The sequence below is a fragment of the Thalassophryne amazonica genome, chromosome 15 (genome assembly GCF_902500255.1).
Source record: "Thalassophryne amazonica chromosome 15, fThaAma1.1, whole genome shotgun sequence".
NCBI lineage: Eukaryota > Metazoa > Chordata > Actinopteri > Batrachoidiformes > Batrachoididae > Thalassophryne > Thalassophryne amazonica.
In genome coordinates this window covers 35,107,792-35,128,164 of record NC_047117.1, presented here as the reverse complement: position 1 = coordinate 35,128,164, position 20,373 = coordinate 35,107,792, and the positions used below count along the sequence as shown (strand labels likewise).

The 20,373-nt window shown below is 46.2% G+C and overlaps 1 protein-coding gene across 1 annotated transcript in view; it reads left to right on the top strand.

Moving 5' to 3' along the window:
• The window catches only part of ctnna2 (catenin (cadherin-associated protein), alpha 2), a 1,141,281-nt gene that overhangs the window by 1,085,622 nt on the left and 35,286 nt on the right, over positions 1–20,373 (top strand). Inside the window, exon 14 of the mRNA XM_034187601.1 lies at positions 9,774–9,887. Within this exon, the coding sequence (XP_034043492.1) occupies positions 9,774–9,887 (114 nt within the window). The remainder of the gene's footprint in view (positions 1–9,773; positions 9,888–20,373) is intronic.

Genomic DNA, 20,373 nt, shown 5'->3' with positions numbered 1-20,373 from the left:
TTAATAGAGGCAGCTGAAGGCTTATTGCTATCATAGCAATAAACATTCTGTTTCAGTGAACAAGAAAACATTTATAGAAATCAACTACCTTATGTGGTGTTATATAAAATAAGTTACTTTTTTAATGTTGAGTTAAGAAGCCTGCTGGAGTTTATTTACCATAATCAATTTCCATAAAAACACAACAAAGTAATTCATCAGACATCATGGCCGACATCATGGCTGACAAAAAATATCATGGAAACAATCTTGATGCCCATTTTGTGTTTTTTTTCAACAATATTGCTCATTGCAACTGGAGCTAGCTATTTCCAACATTATTTCTAACACAAATATTTATTGCACTATTTTGTGATTCTTTGGACAGAGACAGAGTTTGTTACAGTATTAATTTGTCAATGATTGCCATTTCATTGAGTAAAATTTCTTAGCATCACCTTATGTCCAGTCAGTGAATCTGTCACGACAATAAACTGAATAGTAAAACTTTCATTCATAAAATATGTTCTTTTCAATCACAAGGACACTTCAAGTTCTTGTTTTAACTTTTTAATAATACGACCAAATAAAGTCGGTCACATTTGTTCATAAACTCTATTTAAAGTGAGTAGAGTTGAACAAAATACTGTACAAAGTGCCTAAATAAATGTTTTAAAACAAAACAGAAATAACATTATGAATAAAGAAAGGTACTGTGCCATTCAGGATCACTATATAGCACATTTTAAATTTCTGTATGTACATTTTTGAAAATGTGGAATTGTAATAATTTGAGTCTTCATAAATGCTGCATACATAAATTATTTGTTTCCATTGTATATCTTTACATTATCCTCTCAGTTTCACAAATGCATCCTTTTATGAAGCTGTGCCACCTGAAATGACTTTTTTAAAGCTAAGAAACAGACTATCACAGTTAAAAGATTGAGAGTAACACAGGTGATATTAGGTGTAGGAGTCTAACATTGAACCTTTTTTAACCCCTTAAGCCCTAGAGCCTATTTCACCAACATCACATACCCATACATTATGATTTATTTCTCAGCTTGTACAAGGTCAAAAATGCAAAAAAGACTAAAAGACAGGTCCTAGCGGATGTTGTGGATGCAAAAAAATTGAAAGTAAATAACACTTGGTTGGAGTAAATGAGGTTTTTTTTTCCCAAAAAATGAATTCCGATTTATGTCTTTATTTGCTTGGCGTTTCAGCTGTGATTAGTTGATATGTGACTGAAGTGGATACTTTTGTAGAGGAGACTTTGTGTTGTGAAGGTGTAGGAACACGGACCCACAACAGGGGGCGTTAAATGAACGGACAATGGATAAGCCAAACAGTAACAATTTAATGTTGTGAAGTGCACAACGGAATACAGACAAATACAGTTCTGTGAAAACCGTGAATGGCTCCGAAGCTCCTTCCAACAGGTGTCTCCACTCCTCCAGAGCCTCCTTTACCGCAAGAAGTTCCCGATTGCCAACGTCATAGTTCCTTTCAGCCGGGGTCAACCTGCAGGAAAAATAGGCACATGGGTGGAGAACCTTGTCAGACTCCCTGCTCTGGGACAGCACGGCTCCTATCCCTGAGTCAGAGGCGTCCACTTCGACTATAAACTGACAACTTGGATCGGGCCGCACCAGAACTTCTCGCCCTTCACAAACAGCCGGTTCTCCAACAACCGCTGCAGGACCTGACGTACATGCGTAACATGAGTCTCAGGATCCGGGGAAAAGATGAGTATATCGTCTAGATATACGAAGACAAACTGATGCAGGAAGTCCCGCAAGACATCGTTTACCAAAGCTTGGAACGTCGCAGGGGCGTTAGTGAGGCCGAACGGCATGACCAGGTACTCAAAGTGACCTAACGGGGTGTTAAATGCCGTCTTCCATTCGTCTCCCTTCCGGATCCGAACCAGGTGGTACGCATTCCTAAGATCCAGTTTTGTGAAAATTTGGGCTCCATGCAGGGGCGTGAACACTGAATCTAACAGGGGCAGAGGTATCGGTTGCGAACCGTGATTTCGTTCAGCCCCCTGTAATCAATGCATGGACAGAGTCCGCCGTCTTTCTTGCCCACAAAAAAGAAACCAGCACCCATCGGGGAGGTGGCGTTCCGGATCAGCCCGGCAGCTAATGAGTCCCGGATGTAGGTCTCCATTGATTCGCGTTCAGGACGTGAGAGGTTGTACAGTCTGCTGGACGGGTACTCAACGCCTGGGATCAAATCAATGGCACAATCGTACGGATGGTGCGGGGGAAGGGTGAGCGCCAGATCTTTGCTGAAAACGTCAGCAAGATCGTGGTACTCACTTGGCACCGCCGTCAGATTGGGGGGACTTAACCTCCTCACTAGCTGTCACCCAGGCGGAACCGAGGATCCGAGACATTCCCGGTGGCAGGTTTCGCTCCACTGAGCCACAACCCCAGACGGCCAATCAATCCGGGGATGTGCTTTATCATCCAAGGATAACCCAAAATCACATGGGAGGTAGAAGGTGTGACATAAAACACAATCGCCTCCCTGTGATTACCAGACACCACCAATGTCACTGGTTGTGTCTGGTGTGTGATTAATGAAGAAGGGGTGCCATCTAGTGCCCGTACCTTCAAAGGTGAAGGTAGAGCCACTAGAGGGAGCCCGACTTCCCTTGCCCATCTGCTGTCCAGCAGATTCCCTTCCAACCCCGTGTCTACCAGTGCTGGGGCGTGAAGGGTCAGATCCCCACTCAGGATCGTAACTGGGATGCGTGCAGATTTATGGGGTTTCCCCGCGTGCGTATTATGGCCCACCCTTAGCCCCAGCTTCTAAGAGCGGGTTGTTGTCGTTTAAACCGTTTTGGGCAGTCCCCTCTGTAGATGCTCACTCGAGCCACAGAAAAACACTCCCCGCGGACCAGCCTCCGTTGTCTGAGCTTTGTATTGACTTTAGCCCTGCTTGTGTCCATGGCTTCATCAGCGGGGGAGCTGTTGCCACACGAGAGTCACGGGCTGTGGAGCGGGGGAAGACGGCACCCTTTCGGACCCCGGAGGAAGAGGGACTGGCTCGTGTCCGGCCACGCCCCCCGCCCTGCTCCCCGACGGTGTTCCTCTAATCGGTTATCTAATTGTATACCAGATCAACAAGCCCATCGAAATCCCGCGGTTCATCCTTAGCCAGTAGATGCAGTAGATGCTCCTTCAGGACCGGAGGACAGTCCGTTTACGAAGGCGGCGCGGAGTGCAACGTTGTTCCAGCCGGACCATCGCTGCCGTGATGCGGAAGTCGACTGCATACTCCGCTGCACTCCGACGCCCCTGTCTGATTGACAGCAGCAAGTTTGATGCAGATTCGCCTCTATGGGGGTGATCAAAAACCTGCTTGAACTCCCTCACAAACCCAGTATACGTCGTTAGGAGCCATGAATTCTGCTACCGAGTGCTGTAGCCCAGGCGCGTGCCTCTCCTCGAAGCAAATTTATTACGTAAGCCACCCAGCTGGCGTCTGACTCGTACATGACGGGACGCTGTGAAAAGACGAGCGAGCACTGCATTAAGAAGTCTGCGCACGTCTCGACACAGCCTCCGTACAGCTCTGGAGGGCTTATGTATGCTTCAGGGGATGGTGGGGGGGTTCGTTGAACGACCAGCGGAATGTCTGTCTCAGGCCTCCGGTCAGCAGCAGCACCCTGACCCTGCGCTTCCACCTGGGCGGTGAGAGCCTCCATCCTCTGATTGAGAATCACATTCTGCTCAGTGACTAAGTCCAGCCGAGCAGTGAAAGCGGTTAAGATTTGCTGCAGCTCACGTAACACGCCTCCTGCTGACGCCTGTGCACCTCGCTCTTCCATTGGCTGTTCAAGCGATGGTTGACGCCCCTCGGGATCCATGACGCTGGCTGAGAAATCCTGTTGTGAAGGTGTAGGAACACGGACCCACAACAGGGGGCGTTAAATGAACGGACAATGGATAAGCCAAACAGTAACAATTTAATGTTGTGAAGTGCACAACGGAATACAGACAAATACAGTTTTGGTACCACAGACAATTATATGTTGAGTGACATGTGGGCAGGCTTGAGGATAGGAGACGTCCGTCCTGAACCGAGCCGGATCCCACAGCCTTCACCGCCAACGGATCTGAAGAACACCAGAGCTGCCAAGTCCTGGATCCTCAGGTGGCCACCATCTCCAGCTGTCTCCACCTGGTACTGCTGGCAGAGAACAGAAACAGTTTTGATGAGTGTGAGTTCACACACTCAGTAATCCCACCGTCTGTGTTCTTTAGGGAGGGAGCACCTCCACCTCCAATCACCACTCGTGCAGCTCCTGTCTAACCACTTATCTGGTTGGGGTGTGAAGCGAAGCCGTTGCTGATCACACCAAACTCCAATCCCACCGATAAGAGCACACCACAGGAAAGCGGCTGCAAAAAGAGTTTAAACTAAGACACAGTTTTCAGTTTAGCAGAGAATTACCTCTTCCTCTACCTACCTAGTAGCTGATTTCTCGGCGAGGATGTGGAGTTGCAGTCCGGCCTTATGGTGAGGTGATGAGTTGGCTGAGTGACAGCTGGTGCTGATGATGTGTGGACAGCTGTCACTCCCAGTGGCTTCGACGCTCTCTCATGCTTGAAGCCCGCACTTCAAGCAGGGCGCCATCTGGTGGTGGTGGGCCAGCAGTACCCTCCTCTTCAGCGGCCCACACTACACTTCGCTTTGACATTTTGATGTATAATAAGTGTATGTTGGTGTCAGCATTGGTTAGTTATGAGTGTTCAAATGTTCCAAAAGAGGGCAAGTCCCCAAATTTGGGGACTCTTGGGTTTAAGAGGTTAAGTAACATTTCAGGGTAGTTAATGGTAAGATGACACGTAATTAAAACCCGATTTAATGGTAAACATGAACGGCATCTTTCTGCCTTTAATCATAGTGCAATGAGTATTGAATTGAATTGAATTTGAATTGAATTTATTATTTTGTCACACAAACTCGACAATAACAAAAATTGGTACACAAGACAATTTCACAGTGACATGTGTGACCAAAAATGGGGTGAGCAGAAGCAAAGCTTATAAACGCCCACCCCATATATGCATACATACATCGAGGTCTGTGATAAAAGTAACGGACCTTATTTTTAAAAAAAACCATATGGATTTGAATCATGTGTGATTACTTCAGGCATGCTTGAACCCTCGTGGGCATGCAAGAGTTTTTCACGCCTGTCGGTTACGTAATTCGTCTGTGGGCAGTCTTTGAGTGAGGAGACGCCCACCCTCTCGTCGTTTTTTCATTGTTTAGGAATGGCTCAGAGACTGCTGCTTTGTTTGATAAAAATTTTTTCAAAAACTGTAAGGCACAACTGAGTGGACACCATTCGATAAATTCAGCTGGTTTTCTGTAAAAATTTTAACGGCTCATGAGAGATTTTGGTCTGGTAGTGTCGCTTTAAGGACGGCCCATGGCGCCTGACAGCGATCTGCGCTCCGAGGCGGCAGCGTCTCAGCCGTTTCAAGTTGAAAACTTCCACATTTCAGGCTCTGTTGACCCAGTAAGTCGTCAGAGAACAGAGAACTTTCAGAAGAGGTCGTCATGAGGAGTTTATTCGGACATTCCATTGTTAACGGACATTTTGTAATGAAAGAACGTGCGGGCAGAGTCGCATGTCGGGCCGGACCCGACCGCGGGGGGTCGCAACAGGAAAAACACCTCTGTTGGAAACCTTAACGGGCAAGTTGGAACATGCCCAAGCTGTTAAACAATTTCTCAGTTACTCACTTGTTGAAAGCCATCAAAAGCCACCTATATTTTACAAATGGTTTTCAACACAGAGGTGTTTTTCCTATCGCAGCGCACACAGATTCGCCAAGTCGTCACGGAAACGACTCGGCGAATTTGCGCGCACGTCTTTCATTACAAAATGTCCTTAAACAGTGGAATGTCCGCATAAAGTCCTCATGCCGGCCTATTCTGAATCTTCTCTGTTCTCTCACGACGTCCTGGGTGAATTAAGCCTTAAATTAGAATGTTTTCAGGTCGAAACAGGCCGACGACGGCGCCTGGAAGTGCTGCGCGACGTCCCGCTCCGTGGGAAGTCCTTACAGCGACAGAAACACCCCATAATCTCTCATCAGCCGTTAAACTTTTCACCGAAAACCAGCTTAATTTCTCGAATAGTGTCCACTCGGATATCCCTCACAGGTCCAGAAAAAATGTTGATAAAGCAATGCGCGCTGTCCACAGCGGCTATTCAGACAAAGATATTCTGACGGGCGGGGTGGAGCACTCCTCACTCAAGGCCTGCCCACAGGCGAATGATGTCACCGACACGCGTGAAAAAACTCACGCATGCGCACGAGGGTTCAAGCTTGTCAGACGTAAAAACATATGAATCAAATCCATTTATTTTTTGAAAAAAAATAAAAAGGACCGCTTTTTTCATCACAGACCTCGTATATACACATTACCTACCCCCAGAGCAAGCACACAGGCGACAGTGGTAAGGAAAAACTCCCTCTGATGTATTGAGGAAGAAACCTCAAGCAGACCAGACTCTTAGGGGTGACCCTCTGCTGGGCCATGCTACAAACACATTTAACAACACAAACTCAAATCCCATGATCATAAACATCTAGTGAACCCCGTGTCTTCATCTACATACATAGAAACATACATATATACACACACCAACATACACCTACACATACATAATTACACACACACACACACACACACACACACACATATATATATATATATATATATATATATATATATATATATACACACACACACACACACACACACACATACATACCTACATACGAGGTCTGTCCATAAAGTATAGGTCCTTTTTATTTTTTTCAAAAACTATATGGATTTCATTCATATGTTTTTACGTCAGACATGCTTGAACCCTCGTGCGCATGCGTGAGTTTTTCCACGCCTGTCGGTGACGTCATTCGCCTGTGAGCACTCCTTGTGGGAGTCGTGGTCCAGCCCCTCGTCGGAATTCCTTTGTCTGAGAAGTTGCTGAGAGACTGGCTCTTTGTTTGATCAAAATTTAAACCTGTGAGACACATCGAAGTGGACACGGTTCGAAAAATTAAGCTGGTTTTCGGTGAAAATTTTAACGGCTGATGAGAGATTATGGGGTGTTTCTGTCGCTGTAAGGACTTCCCACGGAGCGGGACGTCGCGCAGCGCTTCCAGGCGCCGTCGTCGGCCTGTTTCGACCTGAAAACATTCTAATTTAAGGCTTAATTCACCCAGGACGTCGTGAGAGAACAGAGAAGATTCAGAAGAGGCCGGCATGAAGACTTTATGCGGACATTCCACTGTTTAAGGACATTTTGTAATGAAGACGTGCGCGCAAATTCGCCGAGTCGTTTCCGTGACGACTTGGCGTCGTGAGAGAACAGAGAAGTTTCAGAAGAAGTCGGTTTCAGCATTTTATCTGGATATTCCACTGTTAAAGGAGATTTTTTTAATGAAAGACGTGCGGACGGGTCCGCGCGTCGGGATGCAGCCAGCGCGGTGCGGCGGCACAGGAAAAACACCTCCGTGTTGATAACCATTTGTAAAATCCAGGCGGCTTTTGATGGCTTTCAGTGGAGTGAGTATATGAGAAATTGTTTAACAGCTAGACATGTTCCAACTTGTCCTTAAGGCTTCCAACGGAGGTGTTTTTCCTGTGGCAGAGCGTAGCGGCGGGTGCGAGCCGGTGCTGCAATCCGCCCGCACGTCTTTCATTAAAAAAATCTCCTTTAACAGTGGAATATCCAGATAAAATGCTGAAACCGACTTCTTCTGAAACTTCATCTGTTCTCTCACGACGTCCTGGATCAATAGAGCCTAAAATGTGGAGGTTTCAGCTTGAAACGGCTGACGACGGCGCCTGGAGTGCTGCACCGACGTCCTTCGCACCGTGGGAATCCTTAAAGCGACAGTATCACCGTCAAAATCTCTCATTAGCCGTTAACATTTTCCAACCGAAAACCAGCTTAATTTTTCGAACCGTGTCCACTTCGATGTGTCTCACAGGTTTAGAAAAAATTTGATCAAACAAAGTGCCAGTCCTTCTCAGCAACTTCTCAGACAAGGAATTCCGACGAGGGGCGGACGACTCCTCCACAAGGAGTGCTCACAGGCGAATGACGCGCACCGACAGGCGTGGAAAAACTCACGCATGCGCACGAGGGTTCAAGCATGTCGGACGTAAAAAACATATGAATGAAATCCATATAGTTTTTGAAAAAAATAAAAAGGACCTATACTTTATGGACAGACCTCGTATATACCACACATACATACATACACATACAATGAATATTACTGTACCAAGTTACACTTACAACTGACAACACAAAACTCATCGTACTTCATTTGATACTTATTTGACAACATAATTTTTATATTGATTTTAAACTGATTGAATTTGGACATCGTTTGAGTTCATCCGTCAGGTTATTCCATAATCTAGGGCCACACATGGAGACACAGAAACCTTTCCTGGTCATGCCGAGCCCAGCAATTTTAAAATGATTACAAGCCCTGTAATTATGTTTTCCTTCTCTCTCTCAGTAAAATATTCTTGAATTCTAAATGGCACTTGTTTATTTTTCACTTTGTACATTAATTGAACAGTCTTAAACAAAATCATATCATTAGTTTTAATATTTGAGATTAATGGGTTGGTGTGGCTCGATAACCTGCATTATGACATGTCCTTAATGCTCTTTTTTGAAGAATGAATAATGGTTGCAATGTAGTTTTGTAATTGTTGCCCCAAACATCAGCACAATATTTCAAATAGGCTGCAACCAATGAGCAATACAACAGAACACTACATACAAAGTATGTAGTGTTCTGCAATCAAGAACATGCTTTACTTTATTTAATACTGCAATACTCTTTGATACCTTCATTTCAATATGCTGAATGAGCTTTCCAATTATTTATTCATCAATATGACACCTAAAAACTTATTCCTCTTTGATACGCTCAATGTTTACCCCATGTATATTTAACTGAATTTGTATGTCTTTTTTATAATTTCCAAATAACATTAATTTAGTTTTAGACAAATTTAATGATAATTTGTTAATATCAGACCATCTCTTTAACTTTATCATTTCTGTTCCTAAATCAGATAATACTTGTTGCAGATTTTCCCCTGATCAAAACAGGTTTGTGTCATCTGCAAAGAGCACAGTTTTAACCAGATCTGAGACTTAACATAAATCATTAATGTATAAAATAAATAATATGAATAATTTGGAGGGGGGAAAATCCTAATTTGTGTCATTTAAAAAAAAAGGCTATTTATTTAAAAAAAAAAAAAAAAAGATGAGCTGGAGGGAATGAGGGGCGTGATTTAAAAAAAAAAAAAAATCTGCCTGATTTGCTTCACGTGCATCTGGTCACAGCCCCCGCTTTTGTATGTTTAATCAACAGCTGAAGAATGTTGCTCATCAAAACCCTGATATCCATCATCTGTGAGGATAATGAAACCCCACTGAATGATAGCTATAACTCAGGCTGTAAGCTGTCGTTTGACATCACTGCCATATATGTATACTGTGTTGGCTACAAGCTAAAACTGTATGAGATGCCATAAAAAAGGAATGTAGAACGTATCCTGACTGTTACTCAGGATTCACAGAAAATGAGGCCTGAAGGCAAAGATAAATGTGTTTTGTAGCTGTCGATTTGGGGGTCATAAATTTAAAAAATTTTTTTTCCTATCTCTGCTTCATTTTGTGTGTGTGTGTGTGTGTGTGTGCGTGATTATCACAGACACCAGAAGAGCTGGAGGATGACTCTGACTTTGAGCAGGAGGACTACGATACTCGCAGCAGGACTAGTGTCCAGACTGAAGATGACCAACTTATTGCTGGACAAAGTGCACGGGTGAGTTCATTGCCCTTCTGTGCTGCAGCTTCTCAAATGTGCATGTCAGAACTTGCAATATATTTTGGAACAAAAGCGCGTCTACTTTTGACTGGGGCTTGAACAACAAGCCCAAATCCATCATCAAAGAGAATGTACTGTTATTGATTCAGTGGTAGGTCGAGTTGCAAGTTGAACTGCATCCTACCCCAACACCCACCCTTCTTTGTTGGTCATATGTCAATCAGTTTGTCCAAGTAGCTCCAGTTCCACACACCTGAAAGTCCATTTAATGTGTTTCACAACTGGGAATTATTTGAACCAAACACTGTTCATGGATGGCAGGTGTAAAATTGCAAATTACAAACAAAGAAGTAATTACAAAATACCCTTCAGATAGCAAGCACAACACACAATGTAGTGCGGTTTTGTGCCAAGGTCCTCAGTTGCAAATCACAATGGATTTGTTTTGGGTTTTTTTCTTCTGCAAATGAACCAGTTTTTCACTTGGGCCCAGCTTAAAGAACATTAGCGGATATCAGTGTTCGCTCACCCTCAACAAAAACAGAGGCCGTAGCAGTGTGCTGCATGTTGAATGGACTGTGCATGGCACGGGCTTAACTTGGCCCTGTGCCTTTCTCTACAGCTTAGGCCTGTATTAGTTCCTAGGTCTGTGAATAGCATGCACACACAGGAGACTAATGTACAATGAAGAATTAATTACACATAACCCAAAGTGCAGCTTTGAAGCTGCTGCCCCACCACCGAATAACATAATTTTACACAGGAAAAAGCAATTGGGGAACCAAGGATAAAAAAAATAAGCTGTATTACTGTACTTTAAACCTTTTCTATCTTTCTATAATTATTATTCTCCCAGTCTTCCATTTTTTTCTTACTATATTAATATATTTAATTTGATATGACTGTAACTGCTAGGTGTTTGTAGAAAAGTTGTATTCAATTATTAAAGGAGCAAAACCTGAGGGAACACTAAGGAAATTTCCCTTCAATGATTTATCATGTGAAAATATCTCATTGTGTTGGTTCATGTCACTGAATTGAATTTAATTAGAAAACTGTTTAAATATATGGTTTAAACAAGCAACACTCAAATGTAAAAAAAAAAAACAAAAAAAACAAAAACCTTGATTCTGTCAAGACTAAAACCCCACTGAAGCACATCACATTCACTGGATAAAAAAAATAAATAAATAAAAATAAAAATTGGACACCTGATCTTGTAATTACGAGAAAAGATCCCGTAATTATGAGATCAGTAAGGTGCCACATTGACCACTGTTTTCGCTCAGACAAGTGTGTGAATTCCCGAGTTAGAATCAAAAATTGGCCCATTTGTAACTGACATCGGTACACTGTGATCAGACACTAAGTGTGTATTTCCCCTAAGTGTTCCTGGATGCTGCTACCATCCCAAAGGTGCTTCAGCATGAGTAGGATGCCACTGTCCAAGAGCTCACTGTGGGGCCCTCCTTCCATTAAAAAAAAACTTTTTGCCCAGACATAATAGTTCAAATGGGCACTACTGAGTTTTTAACCAACTGCAGGTTATTGGAGTAATTTCTGGTCTGTTGTAATTATTGCTTATTGTCTCAAGACTACAGCACACTTCCTGTGTTGATTGAGTACAATAAGTGTTAAAGGAGACCTGCATTGAAATAATGTGGTCAGATTTCAGAAAAGAAATAGCTGATATGTATTTATAAGACCCTTGTGAATGCAGTAAAGTAATCTGTAAGCCCAAATTTGTAATTCAGCGGAGAAGTATTCATTTAAAATGACAAATTTGCAGCTAACATTAGCCCTCTGTGAAAACAGTTTGTACATCTGGATCATTTCCATGACGTCGGGTGACAAGACGACGCGTTCACCGCCTTCAGTCCGATCCCACATTGAAATTGATTTTATCTCTTAGTAATGTTACTGTTATACACATCCTGGTTTCAACATCCAAAAGTAAGCTGCAATGAATGTGAGATACAGCCTCTGCTTGCTCAGATCCAGGGATCAGATCAGCGGCAGCATTGACAACGGGCGACATTATTCCTGACGCCTCGCTCTCAATGCCCCCGATACGCTTACCGAGAGCAGGCGCCTCGTTAAATGCCGCCGCGGGCACTCACACCCCCCGTGTCTGCTGTGCAGCCAGCACCACCTCTCTGTCTACTGAATGGAGTTGCAGCCAACTTGGCACAAGTCCAGAGACTACACTCGCCGTTTTAATGCAGTCGCGCGGTGACACCTGTTGCTCAAAGGAACAGACTTCTTGCTGCAAAAATCTGCAGCGCCGCACTCTCGGTAATCGGAGCCGCAGAGCTCCGTGGGCCGCTGACAGAGGTGTGATATAGTTTTAATGACTTGAATTCTTTGCGGGTCTCGCCTCCGTAGCCCGCGACGTACACCGGAGGTGAAAGACAGTAGATTTTCAATGTGAACACCACTCAATCAACGGGTGTATGAAAAAGTCCACAAAAATAATTTTCAAGCACAAATAAAGAAATGTGTACTCACCAAGCGTACCGCAAGACAATAGAAGTTTTAAAAAAGTGATCCTTCCGTATAAGACAAGAAAAAGGTGCAGATGCAAACTGACGTAATCCACAAATTACAGTTGGCGCACGCAATGCATGCTGGGAGAGGGTCTTGTCCCTGACATCTCGGCAGCGTCCATGATGAGAAGGACAATGTGCAGAGGGCTAAATGTTAGCTGTAAATTGTCATTTTCAAATGAAGATTTCTCCGTGAATGACAGATCTGGGCTGTGCAGATTTACTTTACTACATTCAGAAGGATCTTATGTGTAAATATGTCATTTTTTGGGTCCAAAGAATCTGACTGCATTATTTCAATGCAGGTCTACTTTAATGAAAAGTTTCATTATCTTGTGACAAATGTTGAAGTAGTACACATTCACAGTTTGGCCATGGGTAAGATGATAAGCTAATTTGTGGTATATCATGAGGCACATCACAAAGGTCAGAGCCAAACCTGCAATGTCTGTTGTGTGGGGCCGCTGAAGAGGAGGTACTGCTGGCCCATAACCACCAGAGGGGCACCCTACCTGGAGTGCGGGCTCCAGGCACAAGAGGGCGCCGGCCGCCTCACAGGAGCAGCCGGGGTGACAGGCTGTCACTTATTACCTGTGACAGCTGTCACCAATCATACTGATCTTCAATCGTATATCAACAGGACGACATCTCCACTTCTTTGCCGAGATATCGCTATGCTTAGGAGTACGAGCTCAGCCAATCAAGTTGTCTTTTCGACAGAAGAATATTGTTGCTTTGTGTTTTTTGACAGCAGACTTTTCAAACGAGAGGTGGAGGTGGATTTCCCACCATACGTGTTGCTGGGTATAAACACACCTACATCTAACTGTTTTTGTTCCTCGCCAGCAGTACCAGATCCGACAATTGGAGGCAGTGGCCACCTGGGAGTTCGGGACTTGGCGGCCTCCAGTATTCCCGGGGTTCGGTGGCGGAGGAAATCGTGTGGTTCCGGTTCTGCTTTGGACAGACGTCTCTTATCTTCGAGCCTGCCCACATGACACGTTCTGTAAATTGACTTCATTGCATACTATTGTGACCTGCCGTGTTTGTTTGTGCTCATTCACAACAGTAAAGTGTTGTTATTTGACTTCCTCCATTGTCCGTTCATTTGCGCCCCCTGTTGTGGGTCCGGGTTCCTACAACTTTCACAACAGGATATCCGGCCAACATCATGGACCCCGAGGGGCGTCAACCGGCTGTTGAACGGTCAATGGAAGAGCAGGGGCGCACAGGCGTCTGCAGGAGGCATGATCGGTTGAGTTGCAAGCGAATCCTCACCGCTTTTACGGCTCGGTTGGATCTAATGACCGAGCAGAACGTTCTCCTTAACCGCAGGGTGGAGGCTCTCGCTGCGCAGGTGGAAGCGCGCCCTCAGGGCGCTGCTGCGGCTCCCCTCCTCCATGCCGGATCCTGTGCGCAACAGTGACGTTCCACAGGTCTTCAACGACCCCTCCCACCTTCCCTGAAGCATACATAATCCCTCCTGAGCCGTATGGAGGTTGGTGTGGAGACGTGCGCGGACTTCTTATGCAGTGTTCGCTCGTCTTCGCACAACGTCCCGTCATGTACGCGACTGATGCCAGTAAGATAGCTTATGTGGATTGCTCTGCTTCGGGTAAGCACACGCCTGGGCTACGGCGCTCTGGGAACAGAACTCACGGTTGTTATCAGCATACACTGGGGTTTGTGGGGGATTTCAGAACAGTGTTTGATCACCCTACAGAGGAGAGACCGCTTCAACAGTGCTGCTGTCAATGAGACAGGGACGCGAGAGCGCAGCCGCTTATGCAGTCAACTTCCGCATCGCGCTGCTAGGTCCGGCTGGAATAACGTTGCGCTGCGCGGCGCCTTCGTAAACGGACTGTCGTTGGTTCTGAAGGAGCAGCTGGTAGCTAAGGAGGACCGCGGGATTTAGATGGGCTTATCGATCTCGTTATACGGTTAGACAATCGGTTGGAGGAACGCCGTCGGGAGCGAGGCGAAGGACGTGACCGGATACCTCGCCACCACCCTCTCCCTTCCTGGTTCGAAAAGGGGCCGCCCTCCCCACGCTCCACAGCCGCAGCGCTTTGTGGGGCAACAGCTTCCCCCTGCTGCCGTTGTTAGGGAAAATGCACAGGGCCAAAATGGGGAGGCTGATCCGTGGAGAGTGTTTCTCTGCAGCTCAACTGAGCACACACAGAGAAACTGCCCCAAACCGGCCAAAACACAACACTCACCCTTGAGAGACTGGGCTAAGGGGGGGGTCAAAACATTCAAGTGAGACACACACAAATTGCCACACGACTCCCAGTCACAATCCTGAGCGGGGATTTAACCCTTCAAAGCCCGAGCACTGGTGGACACGGGGTCACAAGGGAATCTGCTAGACAGCAGATGGGCAAGGGAGGTAGGGGTCCCCTCTGGTGGCGCTTCCTTCGCCATTGCATGTGCGGGCACTAGATGGCACCCTCCTCCCTTTACTCACACACAAGACACAACCATTAACTCTGGTGGTGTCTGGAAACCATCGGGAGGAGATTGAGTTTTTGTAACTCCTTCTACCTCCCGCGTGATTTTGGCATCCCATGGATGTTGAAGCACAATCCCCGATTGATTAGCCGTCTGGGGTGGTGGTTCAGTGGAGCGAAACCTGCCATCGGGGGTGTTTAGGATCCTCGGTTCCTCCCGGTTCACAGGCTAAGGAGGAGGTCAAAGTCCCTCCCAATTCTGACGGCAGTGCCAGTTGAGTACCACGATCTTGCTGACGTCTTCAGTAAGGATCTGGCACTCACCCTTCCCCCGCACCGTCCGTACGATTGTGCCATTGATTTGGTTCCAGGCGCTGAGATCCCATCCAGCAGGCTGTACAACCTCTCACGACCTGAGCGCGAATCAATGGAGACCTACATCCGGGACTCATTAGCTGCCGGGCTGATCCGGAACTCCACCTCCCGATGGGGGCAGGTTCTTTTTTGTGGGCAAGAAAGATGGCGGACTCCGTCCATGCATTGATTTACAGGGGGCTGAATGAATATTACGGTTCGCAACCGATACCCGTTGCCATTGTTAGATTCCGTGTTTCACCCCCCTGCATGGAGCCAAAATCTTTACTAAGCTGGATCTTAGAAATGCTATCACCTGGTTCGGATCCGGAAGGGAGACGAATGGAAGACGGCATTTAACACCCCCGTTAGGTCACTTTGAGTACCTGGTCATGGCCGTTCGGCCTCACCAACGCCCCCGCGACGTTCCAAGCCTTGGTTACGATGTCTTGCGGGACTTCCTGCACCGATTCGTCTTCATATATCTAGACGATATTCTCATCTTTTCTCCGGATCCTGAGACCCATAGTCCAGCATGTACGTCAGGTCCTGCAGCGGTTGTTAGAGAACCGACTGTTTGTGAAGGGCGAGAAGTGCGAGTTTCACCGCACGTCTTTGTCCTTCCTGGGGTTTATAATCTCCTCCAACTCCGTCGCCCCTGATCCGGCCAAGGTTGCGGCGGTGAGAGATTGGCCCCAACCAACAAGGCCGTAGGAAGCTGCAACAGTTCCTCAGCTTCGCTAATTTCTATAGGAGGTTCATTAAGGGCTACAGTCAGGTAGTTAGCCCCTGACAGCCCTGACCTCTCCAAAAGTCCCTTCACCTGGTCGGATCGGTGCGAAGCCGCGTTCAAGGAGTTGAAAACGAAGGTTCTCTACTGCGCCAGTTTTGGTGCAGGCCCGCCCCTACCGCCAGGTTCATGGTTGAAGTGGACGCCTCTGACTCAGGGATAGGAGCCGTGCTGTCCCAGAGCTGAGAGACCGATAAGGTCCTTCACCCGTGTGCCTATTTTTCCCGCAGGTTCACCCCGGCTGAACGGAACTATGACGTCGGCAAATCGAGAACTCCTTGCGGTGAAAGAAGGCTCTTGAAGAGTGGAGACATCTGTTGGAGGGAACGTCCGTGCCATTCACAGTGTTTCACTGACCACCGGAACCTGGAGTATATCAGGACCGCCAAGCGGGCTGAACCCCAGGCAAGCCCGCTGGTCACTGTTCTTCGGTCGTTTTGACTTCCGGATCACCTACACCGCCCCGGGACCAAGACCAGAGATCGGATGCCTTGTCCCAGGTGCATGAAGATGAAGTCAAAACTGAGTTGTCGGATCCACCGGAACCTATCATCCCGGAGTCCGCTATCATGGCCATCCTCACCTGGGACGTGGAGAAGACCATCCGGGAGGCCCTGGCACGGAGCCCGGACCCCGGAACCGGGCCGAAGAACAAACTTTACGTCCACCAGAGGCCAGGGCTGCAGTCTTGGACTTCTGTCACGGCTCCAAGTTCTCCTGTCATCCAGGGGTGCGAAGAACCGTGGCAGTTGTCCGGCAGCGCTTCTGGTGGGCGTCCCTGGAGGCCGACGTTCGGGATTATATCCAGGCCTGCACCACCTGCGCCAGGGGCAAGGCTGACCACCGCAGGGCACCGGGACTGTTCCAGCTGCTGCCTGTGCCTCATCGCCCCTGGTCCCACATCGGCCTGGATTTTGTCACGGGCCTCCCGCCGTCCCAGGGCAACACCACCATCCTCACGATAGTGGACCGATTCTCCAAGGCGGCCCACTTCGTGGCCCTACCCGAAGGCTCCCGACTTCTCAGGAGACAGCAGACCTCCTGGTCCACCACGTCGTCCGGCTGCATGGGATTCCAACAGACATCGTCTCCGATCGCGGTCCCCAGTTCTCCTCGCAAGTCTGGAGGAGCTTCTGCTAGGAACTGGGGGCCACGGTGAGTCTCTCGTCCGGGTATCATCCTCAGACCAACGGGCAGGCAGAACGGGCCAATCAGGAGGTGGAACAGGCCCTGCGCTGCGTGACGGCCACGCATCCGGCGGCCTGGAGTACCCATTTGGCCTGGATCGAGTATGCCTATAACAGCCAGGTGTCTTCTGCCACCGGCCTCTCCCCTTTTGAGGTGTGTCTGGGGTACCAGCCCCCGTTGTTTGTTCCTCGCCAGCAGTACCAGATCCGACAAGCGGAGGCAGTGGCCACCTGGGAGTTCGGGACTTGGCGGCTCCAGTATTCCGGGGTTCGGTGGCGGAGGAAATTGTGTGGTTCCAGTTCTGCTTTGGACAGACGTCTCTTATCTTCGAGCCTGCCCACATGACACGTTCTGTAAATTGACTTCATTGCATACTATTGTGACCTGCCGTGTTTGTTGTGCTTATTCACAACAGTAAAGTGTTGTTATTTGACTTCCTCCATTGTCCGTTCATTTGCGCCCCCTGTTGTGGGTCCATGTTCCTACACTTTCACAACAATGTCGTAATAACTCATTGTTATGGTTGGCCCGGAGGTGCTACTCACAAAATTTAAAATCTATTTTTTTTTTTTAATTGTCGCTGTCTTTATGCCATTGTAACAAATCAATGACAATGAGCAGGACTCACCACATTACAGCATTTGGCAACTTTCCTGTCAATGCCACTTTACACAACCAATCATTTCTTCTTTTTCTTGTATGGCAGCACCCTGATATCGGGGTGAATGTGATGCATTCTTGTAAAGCGCTTTGAGTCTCTGATGCAGATGGAAAAGCAATATATAAATACAGTCCATTTACCACTTCTTTTTGGGACCAGTAGATGAGGTGGTACTGGTAAGTATTTTACAGGCTATTTCTGTTCACACACACACACACACACACACAGTTAAAATTAGTGTGTTTCAAAGTAAAATATTTGAAATTCTCCATCAATTTTTGCCATCAGATTAATCTAAATTTAATTTTTTTAAATAGTTTTGTCTGTTTTGTTTTTTTGTTGTTTTTTTTTAATCTGAAGTCAACTGTTGAATGTTTTAATTGGGTTGCTACATTAGTTCTGTTCTTTAAAATTATTTATTTTTCAATATTTTACATTTTCTTTCAAATACAACATTGTATTTACTTTTTAAATACAGAAGTCTCCAGTGTCTTTATGGTGTCCTAATTCTGGCTTTACATTGAATGGTACCATTGCCAGATACGGAAATTTCATTGTTCTTTAGCTTTGCTAAATAAAGACATATCTTAAATTTGGCTTTCTGATAAAAAAAAAAACAAAAAAAAAAAACCAGTACATAACAAAAAAACAAAATCAATAAGTGTCACAAAAATACAACAGTGATTTCCATGGATGAAAACTGTGATTTTGGGAACACAATAGCTGCTCTTGGATAGTGGGGGTCCTGAGTGTGTAGATTTGTGATTTGTGTACTCCTACAATAAGACCCCTGCAGTGTAGCTTTGCAGAGCCATCTGAGCATACACACATTAGCACAGCAACACACAAAGGAGCTTCACAACAGCTAACTGTTAACTAGTTTTCCTCTCACTTACGTGTACTTTTGAGTGGGCCGTTCTTCTTGTGAACAGTCTGAAGTCACAGCATGTCCCTTTGTCAGAACTTCAAAGTATAAGAGGATATTGTGTGCACAAATGAGAAGTGAAAAGGCCGAGTTTGATGAGTCTGCCCAGGCGTAGATGGGACACAACACACAAGGGTTTGCAACAAATAAATGACTGTTGTACTGCCGTGTGTAACCATGTGTGATGAGTTACATTTGTACATTTAGTACACATTAGGATATGTATCTGGCATGTGACAAAGCCTCTCATCCAGTTAATTGATTAATTGACTTCTCCAATTTTTCCCTGAACAGGCACTGTTATGCCCCTAGAGACCAAACATTTCCACGTGCAGATGCCGGCACAGTCACAATGTGCTCGCTGTGAACCGCTGGTGATCTGCCCAGTCGGCCGCAGCCTGCCGTGTCAGGATAAACCTTGTTGTTCTTTCGCCACCATGCCAAAGTGCTCATGGCTCCTCTTTGTTTTCTATTCAGAGAGACAAGAGGAAGCATAATCCATTTACTCCATAAGAGCTGACATGCATACACTAAAGGCCCCCTGACATTTGCACGACTTTGATCCGCGCACTTGCACGCACTCTACCGTGTACAATTGTAAACTGGTGTAAACTGTATGCTGCTTCGTGCAAGTTCACAAAGAAAATTTTGAAATGTTCAAAATCTCTATCATGCATTAATGGTGAATGGTAAATGGACTGCATTTATGTAGCACTTTTCCATCTGTATCAGACGCTCAAAACGCTTTACAAATACTGCCTCACATTCACCCCAATGTGAGGGTGCACCCATACAAGGTACTTACTACACACCGGGAGCAACTAGGGGACCTTGCCCAAGGACCCTTAGTGATTTTCCAGTCAGGCTGGGATTTCAACTGAAGATCCTCTGGTTCAAGCCCAGTGCCTTAACCACTAGACCATCGCCTCCACATGACATGACATGAACTTCACATGAACATTACGCAGTCATTAAAAAACACTGTGTGAGTGCGAGTGATTGTGTCAGTGCACCGCATCAGCACATCTGAACGGTTATAACGAGATGTTAATTCTATCATAAATATACTTTTACAGCTGCACACAAGAAGGAAAGAACATGCAACTGTTTTACCAAGCTATTACAATATAACATGACAAATAATTACCTTTTTAGACAGTAGTTTCCTCCACCTCGTTCAGCGCATGCGAGAAAAGCTGCTGCTGGAGCAGTCCTCTGTGATTCCGGACGGCGATTAGAGGCATTTCAACAGCCAACTAAAAGAGAAAATGATTAATCCTCTATGAAATTATTTTATATACGCAGCGTCCAACGTCCAGCGCACAACGTGTGGCAGCCAGTGGAGCAAAGAGCAGCATCCAGCTGGGAACACATGGGATGGGATCGTCACGGCGATGTGCGTGCAAGTGTGTGGATCAAAGTCGAGCAAGTGTCAGGGCACCTTAAGTTTTACCATCCTGATCCCTGCAAGCTCCTTCACACACATACGACACAGGCCTGCTATCTCAATCTCTCCCTTCCTCAATCTCTCCTTCATGCTCAGTGTAGAAAGAAATCAAATCAAATCCA